At 43.4% G+C, this 11,753-nt stretch overlaps 2 protein-coding genes across 3 annotated transcripts in view; both read right to left on the reverse strand.

Annotated features, from left to right (window-relative positions):
* Positions 1 to 496: 496 nt before the first annotated feature.
* On the reverse strand, positions 497 to 6,269 carry krt1-c5 (keratin, type 1, gene c5). 2 transcript variants are annotated; one of them, XM_019885517.1, is made up of 9 exons: positions 6,168 to 6,269; positions 5,094 to 5,490; positions 4,630 to 4,712; positions 4,019 to 4,175; positions 3,073 to 3,237; positions 2,711 to 2,836; positions 1,586 to 1,803; positions 1,477 to 1,505; positions 497 to 1,099 (listed from the first exon to the last, which is right to left on the reverse strand). In XM_019885517.1, exons 2-9 carry the CDS (start codon positions 5,484 to 5,486, stop codon positions 987 to 989), a joined length of 1,284 nt encoding a protein of 427 aa, XP_019741076.1. In that variant the 5' UTR covers positions 5,487 to 5,490; positions 6,168 to 6,269; the 3' UTR covers positions 497 to 986. The 2 variants fall into 2 exon arrangements, with proteins under 2 accessions (XP_019741076.1, XP_019741075.1); XM_019885516.1 differs by having other exon boundaries at positions 497 to 1,102.
* A 4,271-nt stretch (positions 6,270 to 10,540) lies between these two features.
* The window catches only part of lhx6b (LIM homeobox 6b), a 4,053-nt gene continuing 2,840 nt past the window's right edge, over positions 10,541 to 11,753 (reverse strand). The window contains exons 6-8 of the mRNA XM_019885442.1: positions 11,257 to 11,352; positions 10,970 to 11,165; positions 10,541 to 10,823 (exon numbers count right to left, since the gene is read on the reverse strand). Coding sequence (XP_019741001.1) covers positions 10,738 to 10,823; positions 10,970 to 11,165; positions 11,257 to 11,352 — 378 coding nt within the window. The 3' untranslated portion in view covers positions 10,541 to 10,737. The remainder of the gene's footprint in view (positions 10,824 to 10,969; positions 11,166 to 11,256; positions 11,353 to 11,753) is intronic.

Below are 11,753 nucleotides of genomic sequence, written 5' to 3' on the forward strand. Positions count from 1 at the left end.
TCTTTATTGCTTTTGCAACTGCAAATAGAAAAACACCCTTACCTGTGTTTCCTCTTATTTAAGATTAGACAATTGTGAACACCAGAACCCGGTGGCGTGGCACTGCGGTCGACTGGTTAACATGTTTGCTAAACAGTGCAGCGGTCATGGGTTTGATTGTGGGCCCCAGCCTTTGTGTGTGGAGTTCTCCCTGTGCTTGTGTGGGTTCTCCCCGGGTACTCCGGTTCCCTCCAACATTCCAAAAACATGCATAGTAGGTTGATGGATGACTCTTAAGTTGTCCGTTGGTGTGATTGTGAGTGTAAATGATTGTTTGTCTACTGTATATGTGCCTTGCAATCGGCTGGCAACCAGTTCAGAGTGTACTTTGCCAACAGCCTGAAGTCACCTGGCAAGTCTCCAATCCAATCTGTTGGGTCAAAATAATTAACCCTACCTTGAATAAAAAGAACCCAATCTGCTCACAGCGAGTGGGTTAGAAAATTAACAACTCAAATTGAAGAAGATAATAATTCATGGCTCATTTGCCTTTATTTTAGCGGAAGCCCAACAAGACCAAAACATGTATGCGTAATAAATTATATTGTTTGTTGTAATACAGATTAATTTATTACCGGTACTTGTTTTTGTTAAAAAAACAAAAAAGACACGAAAAAAGGATTTCGAAAAAAACCCACGTTAAATTGCAATTACAATAACGGGGGGTGGAGGGGGGGATCACAAGTAGTTTATTTTTCTAAATCAGTTAGCTTTAATGTCTATCATAACAGGATGCGAAAAAAAAAGAATGAAAATATGATTCGACGCCCCGTTCCTCACTGCTTGACTTTGATTATTTTGTCATATTCAATTGCAGTTTTCCTCGTATGTCAGGGCAAGGCACAACCTTTTTGGCAATGTTACATTTCCAACCAAATAAGGTTTTCTTGAGGCTTCATCCATGGAACAGCGGGTGCTTTTTAGGGGTGCGTTCGCTTCACTTTTGCTCATTTTTTACGCTCCTCAATCTGCTCCACCTTGCTGGACTCGTCCACCACTTTGCCGTTGATCATCGTCTGAGTGACCACCTTGACGATCTTCCGAGTGCGCACATCAGGCTCTTCTGAGAGGGGGTTGAAACAACATAGTTAGCTGAATTAATTTTGTCATTTAATTTGTTCTGCAACCGAACTCGTTATCCAGTTTACTCGTATATCAAATCAGTTTTCCCCATTGAAAGGAGTTGAAGTTCATCCGGCCCCACCGAAATTTTTTTCATAAGAAAATAGCACTTTATCGTACAACATAAAAGGTATACAGTTAAGTATAATATAAACACAGTTCCTCGATCTAACAGAATGAATTGATAACTTAAAAATATTAAATACATACATAATGTAAAATATACATGTAAAATATGATTGTTGAAATTAAAATGTATGTGCAACAATTTTAATACCGAATTTCTGAATTAACTTAAGCAAATTTGGGACTCACTTTTAGGAGGCGGCGGAATTTCTTTCACCCTGCAGGACAAGAATTTCGGTCAGAACCAGTTTGTGTTTTTACATCTCCCTCACGTCACTCCATGGAAAGGTGTCCTTACGTTTCCTCTCCTTCCAGCAGCTTCCTGTAGGTGGCGATCTCCATCTCCAGGTTCTGCTTGATGCGCAGCAGCTGCTCGTAGTCGGTCTTGTGGCGCTGCATGTCCAGGCGCAGCTGCGACAGCTCGTCCTCCAGCTGCGATAGCGCCACCTGCAGGCGCTCCATTTCCACAGAGTACTTGTGGCCCGTCTCTGCAAGGTTGCCCTCCAGCACGTCCACCTGGGAAACGCACAATGCAGGTATTATCAGTGTCTTGATCATCCTGCTTCGATGGACGCTGTCTCACGACACGGCCGTGTTCATGCCCACAACGGCGCAAAAACACTCTTTTTAAATGCATCACACTGCACCAGCTAGGGCGGGTTTACTAAAATAGCAAAACTTAGGGTGGACATTTCGACAGCGCCTCGGCACAAATGTGGCGCCCTGTTACTCACTGTGAATGTTCAGCAGGGACCTCACAGTAAACAGACACGGCACCAACTGCCAACATAATTATATCTTCACTGTGATTAATACGGTTCGCGTATGTGTGCTGAGCAAACACGAATCATCGCATGCATGCTCAAATTGTTTGCAAGCGGTGTATGTCACCGTGCGCTTTCATAACTGCCGTGTCACAATGATTGATTAGAGCACAATGAATGTCACCAGCTGAGTACATTTTATGCTGCTACAAAAACAAAGTTTTCAGAGCTTGAAAGAACCCTGCTTCAATGCCAATGGAGCTTGGCAACGCGCTGCGCTATTTAATTTATGTAATAGATTACAGTCACCATCAATTCATCACATGTTTGGAGAATACGTGCACCAAATCTCAGCGCGGGGCTTGGGCATTAACAGGGGCAAATGGGGAATAAGCGGATAAAATCACAGCATTAAAAGGTGATTTTGGTGAACGCGGGTGTGTTGGTGCTGGCGCTTACCTGCTTGCGAAGACTGTCCATCTCCACCTCAAGTGCCTGCAGGAAACGTCGCCTCTCGCTCAGCTCACTTTGGGCGCAGCGGAGTGCCTCGTTGCTCTCCTTCACCTCCGACTGCACAGCGTCCAGCTACACGCACACACACACACACACACACACACGGTGATTTTGGTGAACGCGGGTGTGTTGGTGCTGGCGCTTACCTGCTTGCGAAGACTGTCCATCTCCACCTCAAGTGCCTGCAGGAAACGTCGCCTCTCGCTCAGCTCACTTTGGGCGCAGCGGAGTGCCTCGTTGCTCTCCTTCACCTCCGACTGCACAGCGTCCAGCTACACGCACACACACACACACACACACACACACACATACACACACACACACACACACACACACACACACACACAGAACAAATAGTTATCCCAATATTGTGGGGAGGGGCGCAATTTGATTAGTTTTCATAATTTCTCAACTGAACATTGTAAAACACAAAAGCAATCATTTAAAAAGTCTGAAGTGTAGCGAGGGAACACCGTATAAGAAGAGCATTTGCTGAAAAGCGACTGACCTTCTTGAGGTACCAGGCCTCGGCCTCCTCCTTGTTCTTGCGTGCGATGCCCTCATACTGGACTCTGAGCTCGGCCATGACGGCACCCAAATCCGGGCCCTGAGCGGCGTCCACCTCCACGTTCACCTGCTCGTTAGCCAGGCGGACCTTCAGGGAGCTCTTCTCCTAGTACCGAGACAAAACATCTTGATTCATATAGCGCTTTCACAACAGAACAGTTCACACAAATAAAAAACAGGAACGAGCGCCCATATATCTTAAACTGATCTTGATCCACCTTAACAGACAATTCTCATCAGGTATTTTACACAACAGACAGTAATCATTATTTGCAATTTTCTTTTGGAACCAATCCTTGCTGTACATGTGCATTTTTTTTCCCTCACATGAAATCATCTGCAAGACATTTTTTTTAAGGGGCTTAATATCTTGACCGTCACGTTATGCGTCACGGCCCTCGGTGCTTGGAGCCTGATTGGCTCTCGGTTGGTTAGTCTTGCGTTGCGTTTCTACTTTCCCTTTTTGAAGGTGTGGCTGTGCACATTTAATGTTTTTTTTTTCAATGTCATCACTGTCCAAACATTGCAGGTCTGTTCCAGCTGCGTCACCGATAGCAAAACCAAACATGAGAGGACGCTTTTACAACCACTATCACCATAGCTGCACCAATGGCCCAGCTGTGGTACCTTTGTACTTAATGGACATCCTTCTTGCAAAGTCCTTCTAATGCACTTTATGGACTCTTATGGATGGCAAAGACCAAAGGGAAACATGTAGTAGTGCCCTGAGAGAACTCTGAACTCTCAAATCAATTCTTTCCATTGAAATGAATGGAAATTCTATGAATGCGTTCGAAATAAATATCGTCATCATTGTTACATTCTGTATACAAGCAGCATCATTTCTGGGGAAGTGCTCGGAGATTGAAACAATTCCAAAGCCTCACCTCATCGTGGTTCTTCTTGAGGAAGTAGAGCTCCTCCTTGAGGCTGTCCAGGTCCCCTCTCAGCATAGATGTGATCTGGTCGTGGTCGGACTTGGCTCGTCTCAGGGCTTGGCAGTCGCGCTCTACTGACTGACACAAGGCGGCCTCCGCCTCCCACCTGGGCCAACAGAAATATCCCCAAATAGTATTACTGTACTTGAAGAAAGTCCCTATAAATACACAGTATGCCAATTTTATGACCTTGTTCTCTATATATATATATATATATATATATATTTCTTTATACTTATCGCATTACTATGGTCGCATTACTTCCCTAAAATGCATCCATGGAATTTCTTTAAAATGGTTGACCAATTTCCTGTACGATTTCAGGCCTCTGTCCTTGAAATTTTTGGTGTGTGTTGCAGAACATCGCGGCAATTGAAGTCGTAACACGATAGGCGGCAGAGACACTTGCCAAAGGGTGTACACCGAATGGAATGTCTCAAATGGACGCACTCCGCCACTGTCATTTCGCACGCTGGCGGAAAAGCCATTAAATCAAATGGCTTGGCAGTCTGGCACTCTCGTGTGAAGACGAATACTGTGTGCGTGTTTGTGCATCTCACTTGACCCTGAAGTCGTCGGCCGCCAGCTTGGCGTTGTCGATCTCCAGCATGATGCGGGCATTCTCCAGGGTCCTCTTCCGCACCTAAGGAATCCACATGGCAGTCCGGTTAGTTGTCTCTGCCAATCAAGGTGGCAAAGTGAAAAACATCGTTGTTGTTTGTTCTGGGTTATAAATAATTTACTGAATGTTTCTGCATTTATTTAGTGCGGATACTTATTGTGATTATTTTGCCTTGGTGGCGGTTTGCTTGGTAGTAGAAGGTCGTTAGGTCATTTGTTAGATTGATCGGGGGGTGGGTAAGTATTTCTGTGGGTATGTACTGTAGGTAGTTCGTAGGTAGATTGATCGGTAGGTGAATTCGTAGGTGGGTCGGTCAGTTTCAAGGTCGTTAGACCAGTAGAGATACCGGTAGTTATGTTTTGTCCCCTATTGTGTTGCTTTTGCAGCTTCCAAGGATCTGACCTCCTGCCCGATGGCGTGCGCCTGAGCCATCATGTTGTCCACGTCGTGTCCCCTGGGCTGCCTCTCGGCGATCAGCTGTTTGATCTTCAGCTCCAGCTCGGCGTTGGACCTCTCCAGGGAGCGCACCTTGTCCAGGTAGTTGGCCAGACGGTCGTTCAGTCCCCGCATGGTCTCCTTCTCGCTGGCCCCCGCCCCCAGCCCGTTCAGGGACAGGCCAGCGCCCAGCAGGTGGAGCCCGTTGCCCACCGACATGGAGTGCGACAGCGATCGGGCGCCGGCCGTGGACGCGGCCGGTCTGGAGCGCGCGACGCCGCGGGCGCCGTCCCTCGCCGACACGCTGGAGAAGGACGGCTGGCGTACAGAGTAGCTGCGTACGGACAGCGTTGACGCCATCTTCCTGCCATTTTTGCACAAACAGGCCACGGTCATATCGTGGCTAACTCTTGCTTTGAATTGCTATTTTGAAACCCGACCTGGCTTGAACTTTTATCTCAAAACTTTCCCTTGAAACGAATTTTTAAAGCCCTATTTTCAAACCTTTATTTGAAACCCTGTCTTCATACCATATATTTAAACCCTACTGTGAAACCTTAATGACAACTAGAAAGCGTACTTTGAAACAAATACATATATATAATCATCTAAAAACATTTTTGAACCATAGTGAAGCAAATTTTAAACCAGCCTGTACCATTTATTCCTCTAAACATCCCCTTCAGTGGTATTACTGTTTTTTTTTCCTACTGTTATGATCCATTCGTCAGACTTACGAAAACCCGACCTGGCTTGAACTTTTATCTCAAAACCTTCCCTTGAAACGCAATTTTAAAACCCTATTTTCAAACCTTTATTTGAAACCCTGTCTTCATGCCCTATATTTAAACCCTACTGTGAAACCCTAACGACAACTCGAAAGCGTACTTTGAAACAAATACATATAATCATCTAAAAACATTTTTGAACCATAGTGAAGCAAATTTTAACCCAGCCTGTACCATTTATTACTCTAAACATCCCCTTCAGTGGTATTACTGTTTTTTTTTCCTACTGTTATGATCCATTCGTCAGACTTACGTGATTGCTGGAGCTGCGGATCTGCTGACGTTTTCCCAAAAGTGTCCTGTCCGTGGGAAGCGGGGCTGTGCAGGTGAGCGTGGCTGCACAGGATCGCCTCTCTGTCCCTTAGGGTGGAGACGATGAGAACGAGGAGGAGGACGGGGAGGAGGAGGAGGAGGAGGAGGCGGCAACACGACACCGTGGACGTGGAAAAAGTTGCCTACCTCAACGCAACCTGCAGAAAGGTTGATTGTGAGGCAGGAAAAGTGTGAATTGAATTAAAACTGGACTGACATTTTGCAAAAAGCATTTTAAGATGGAGATGATGCATACCTGCGGTCTTCGTTGACTCCAAGCTGATCCTCAATGACAAAACTAGTTCGATAGAAGTATAGATCCAAATCCTGTTTCTCCATTGAAATGAATGGAAATGCCGTTAATCCTTTTCCAGCCTCCCCCCAAATTGAAAACAAAAAACATCTGTTGTATTTTTTTCCTTTAGATGAGAAAAATAGCACTCTTTAATAGTATACTCTTTAAAGACATGCGGAAATAACATAATTATGTAGAATTCAAAAGGATTAATCAGATCTTGTCACACTTTCTCATTCACTTCAGTGTACATTGTGCTGCTGCCTGCCTTGGCCACCGGGCGGCGGTATAAGACAGATGTACAGCTATACATTACTGTACATAGACGTCTGGACACAGAGGATAAAGAATTTATGACAGTGAGTACTGTTATATTGAATGTCTAAATGTGTATCTGCACTGTTTGTGTGCAATCTGTTTTTGCATGAATATTATGCTAAGCGTCAATGAAATGTATATTTTAGAATATTCTGTTGTTCGATTGAAAAATGTTCATAAAATTTGAATTTAAAACTTGTTCTTATCAAACTTAAATCATTTGAATCTCAACTTGAAGGAAATATTTTTAATACAATGTAATTAGATTCTCTATTTTCTTTCACAGTCTGAATATATATTTTTTGTTTTAAAAATTCCTTTGATATGTGAAAAGTATTTCCGTTTATAGCACAGCGCCTCTTGTAACAATGCATGGAGTAGAAAGTAGACATGTCTGTTGTCAAACACGGAGAGGTTAAAAATATACTCGAGTAAAGTACACCTACCTGAAAAATCGAGCTAAGTACGTGAGTGAGGCACTCGCGCAACAATGGCCCCGCAAGACAGGGATGTGAGAAGCGGGGCATGGCGACGAGAACAAAGGTGCCAAAGAATTGAGGAGAAAGCAAAGACCCCTGAGAAATCAAAAGGCGTTCCCGGGCCTGAAATGGAAAGCAGGTTTTGCGTGCACAAAGCACTCACGCGCAGCCATGTTGACTCTTCTACTGTATATTCAGGCCATATTGACTTACATTTCCTGTAAGCTATCCCTCACCACAAAGCGTATTTGCCGAGCCCCAAAATTGGCCATACCGGAGTTATCAAGAGTCCACTGCATATAATTGACCATTTAGACACGTGTGAGGGAAACGTGCTATTATTATTAATAGAAAACATACAAAGCTCAATAATGGTCTCATTTTTATTTCTTTATCAATTTCATACAGTTATGCTGTTTTTAATAGGATAGCAGTTCGTATTAAGTCACATTACTGTGTTTAACGAACCACACATCAACAGTTTTTTTTGGTACTTTTTAAAATAAATGTATTCTTTTGAAATACATGTCTATCGATATATTTACATGATTTTTGTAAATATCCCCTTTTTCATGGAAATTACTTTCATTCCATGGGTGAAAATGAAACAACGGCCTCCATCAGTTCCTCAATTACACTTTATTGGGACTTCATATGGTGGTTTTATTTTCTTACCTAAAAATACAATCAATCAAAAGTAATTGCATCAGCAACCTTCTTGGTATATTTTTTAAAATGTGGTCTAAGAGTACAGTATCGGTGTGTGCGTGAGGGCGTGGGGGTGGGTGTAGTATCCGTATGGTCTCCAGGGAAGAAAAGATCGTATGACCATGACTGACTGACCTGGTTCAGTGACTCAAATTCAGTAGAACAACTTCCGTTTTGTTCCGAATTTGTTCTATTCTTTACTTGCATTAGTCAGAGCAACTAATACTCAACACAAAAAAAAAAAAAGTTTCCCTTTCCATCTCACCTTAAAAGGTGTCCACACCGCATCAAATGCACAGATACCTTTAACATAAGCTCTTATATCCGTCGTCAAATTAATATGATTATTCAACGCCTTCCCCATATTAGATGCCTGATACTCTCTGCGATTCAATTGACGAAGAAAACAAAAGACGAAAAACAAAATCCCCGAGCCATTTACAGGAGGAAATGTTGCATTTGTTTTTTTTTTCCGGTCACATAGTGAGGGCTGTGCTGTACAACTGCTGCCCCCTTGTGTATACAATACACACTACAACACGGGTTCGGTGGTTACAGAAAACATTCAATGATTGAAGAGTATATTTGTCAGTGTATAGGTGTGTAGCATGTGTGCAAAAACACATGATCAAAGAAACAAAGGGGCTTATCAAGGGCAAAAAATGTGTGGGTGTGTGTCAGTGTTCTCCCAATGTCCCCCTCGTTGGGCCGCCTGCGATCACAGGAAGACAGAACGTAACAATAATCACAGGCGTATATTCTTTATCCTCTATGAAAAATGATGAACATGGCAGCATCTTACTGAGTCACAGTCGAAGAAGAAGTTATGCTCTTCTTCATGATTTGCTTTTCAAAAGTACGTCCTAGAGTGATGGTGGGCGTATGTTGCGAAGTTTGCTGCGGCATCTGTTGGGGGTGTGTGTTAAAGTACACTTGTATCTCAGATTTTTGCTCTTATCTCAAGACAAAGCATCAGCCAAGCAACGGCTTGCTTCATCTTCTTCTTCCAAAAAAAAAAAAAAAAAAAACAATTCAAGGCACTCTATAGCAAGGCTCCAGTGCAGGCAACAACTTAAGATGTATTGAGTGGGACAACTGATTTTGTCAGTTAATCACGACAACAGCCACCTTAACCAAATCTACAGATCCACTACTAATAAAGTTGAAAAATTAATACAAAAAAAGTCAACAGCGCATGAGCATATTTCAGTGTATTTGTCCTATAATGAATGTGATTACTGAGCAATCAGGGGTGTATTCATTCGCACTAGGGTTCCGCTTTCATGTGCGAACACTCCGGGATGCCAATCACGGCGGCGGACATTCAGGGAGGTTCCCGAGGAACCATCAAAAGCGCCTCAAACGCTGGATTTCATAGTTTCCTGTTTCGACGCTGATTTGTTTTGTGCAGTGTAGTGCTGGCAGGTGGCCTGAAATTGTGTATGGAGAGGATCAGCGTTCCTCTTCGCAGCAAGATGTCCGCTTGGGTGCTGATGTTAGCATACTGCTAATCGTTACTGATTACAGCATCAAGTTTGACGTCAGTTTAACTCCTTTGCAGGAATTACAAAATAGATGAGCTCGCAACACCACTTTCATGTGTTCCCCCCCCAAAAATGTCATTTTATTGTTTTATTTGAAAGGGACAATGCAAATTAATGAACACTGACACAATATTTGCGTAAATGTGGCCAAGTTAGCATAGAGCTAATTTCCATTCATTGTCCCTTGGCAGGTAACATAAAACATAGACAAGTCATACAACACGTAAAAAAAGAAATAAACAAATAAATCTTTAAATAATTCACACTTTCACGTTTAATCAACAGTCTAAAGCGCCTAAGTGCAAGTAAAGTGCATTCCGTTTTGTTTTGTTTTTTTTCTTTTTTTTAAGACCGTGTTTGTCCATCTTCGCGCCAGTGAATCCTCTCATATTGGCTGCACACGTGAGCAGCGGTTATTAACATCATCCTCCTCCTTATTTGCTGTCAGTCAGGGTGACAAGTCGAGATCCTTGATGCCAAGAGCTCCAATAAGTTGTCAAATCACCGGCCATTAGACACATCGATCACCCAAAATTGGCGGTGCTAATGCGCCTGTTTGCGGCTACTCAAGAAAAGCACTTTTCATGTCAACACCAGACTTTTAAGGACAGCCTCCTTGTTATTCAATATCTATTTACATCACAATGTACAAGCAAGTCGTTTTCGTCGAGTGCTATTTTGGGTCTATTTTGTCACAATGACACAAAGACAGAAGACGTTAAAAGTTGCTTTTGTGCTCATACACAACTCAAAAACAAAAACTATTTATAGTCCGGCCAATAATGTAGCCATTTAATTTTGTGTGTTTGTTAGTTTGTAACCATTTTAGGCCTATTTCTAACATCACCTTTAAAATACTTTAGAAAGAACTGCAGTCTTTTTTTTTTTTTTTTTTTTTTTACTGCAGCTTCCATTCTTGAGGTTGATTTCAAGTCAACCCACAGCACCAAATCTGCACTTTTAAGCATTTCTGATGAAGAGTTTTTAGCGACTGATAACCGGAGACAAGACTTTTCTTTTTTCTTTAGGACCTTACCGCTGTTTCCGACACACTGGACCACGATATTCTCATCTCTCGGCCCGAGCGTTGTGTGTGCATCAGTGGCACTACCCTTCAAACTTTTGACTGGTAGTGCGGATGTCATCATGAAAAGTGGATGTGGGATGTCAACGCCTGATGGGCATTTGTGGTAGAGGGAGGCCAGGATGGCTCAAGTGTCCTGGTGAAGCGGCAACTGCTGAGAAGGGATGACCTGCGGCAAGAAGAGGACACGAATGGGTCTCTGGTCTAGGTATTTTGATGAGTTGGTGGATGATATTTCTGTAAGATAATTCGCTAGTTACATCGATAGTTACAGGATGTTCAGTCGATTGGGAGGTAAAGAATCAAATCTCTTACTTTGCAGGTATTCGTGCCGGGCCAGTAAGGGTCTGTCTGGGCTAGTGAAGGAGGACAACTGGCTGTCGTCTTCATGCAGAGAGCTGGAAGAGGAGGAGGGCATCCTGGCCAGTGAGAAGCTCTGATGGGGGAATCCACTGGTAGCGGGAAGAGGAGGTTGCTTTTTGTAGCGAGCACGACAATTCTGGAACCAAACCTGCAACAAACCGGACATATCGTCAAGTACGTTTAATTCCTTGGAATTTTTATAGATTTTTTTTTTTTGCAAAGTATCAATGAGTTTGTACCTGTATAATGCGCCGACTCAATCCCGTTATTTCTGCCAGTTTCTGCAGCGTCACGGCATCAGGGTTGTTGTCCTGGGCAAACTGGCTCTGCATCACCTGCACCACAAAGACACGTCGACGAGAATCATGAATGAGCAGCCTGTGAATATTCTCATTCATCCCGGGTCATTTCATGCTCGGGGCAGGAATCAATCGCAACTGGAGTATTGTTGGTTGTCTTAGTCCAAATCACCTTGCATCCGAGCGGGCTTCGTCAGTTTATGCAACTTGTCCTTGTTAGGACTGCACCAGCTCGAGTGCAAAACAGTCCTGTTGAGATCCGTTCAGTGCCCTGTGGATCAGCTTTTGTGTGGTCAAGTTTATAGTCTACAGCTTAGTATGTGGTCTCTGATCATATGGTCGAGTTCATGGTCTATGGTCAAGTGATCTCTGGTCAAGTCTATGTTCTGTGATCACATTTTTGGTCTGTGGTTGGGTCAGTAGCGTCTGGTGATTTG

Source organism: Hippocampus comes, unplaced genomic scaffold, assembly GCF_001891065.2.
Source record: "Hippocampus comes isolate QL1 unplaced genomic scaffold, H_comes_QL1_v1.1 scaffold78, whole genome shotgun sequence".
NCBI lineage: Eukaryota > Metazoa > Chordata > Actinopteri > Syngnathiformes > Syngnathidae > Hippocampus > Hippocampus comes.

What these genes read in the sequence shown, in the direction of transcription:
- krt1-c5 (XM_019885516.1), bottom strand. Translation starts at nt 5,486, where the DNA reads ATGGCGTCAACGCTGTCCGTACGCAGCTACTCTGTACGCCAGCCGTCC. An exon ending in GCCGACGACTTCAGGGTCAA is followed by an intron (nt 4,176 to 4,629) that starts GTGAGATGCACA and finishes CTGTTGGCCCAG; the next exon opens with GTGGGAGGCGGAGGCCGCCT. An exon ending in AATTCCGCCGCCTCCTAAAA is followed by an intron (nt 1,103 to 1,476) that starts GTGAGTCCCAAA and finishes ACCCCCTCTCAG; the next exon opens with AAGAGCCTGATGTGCGCACT.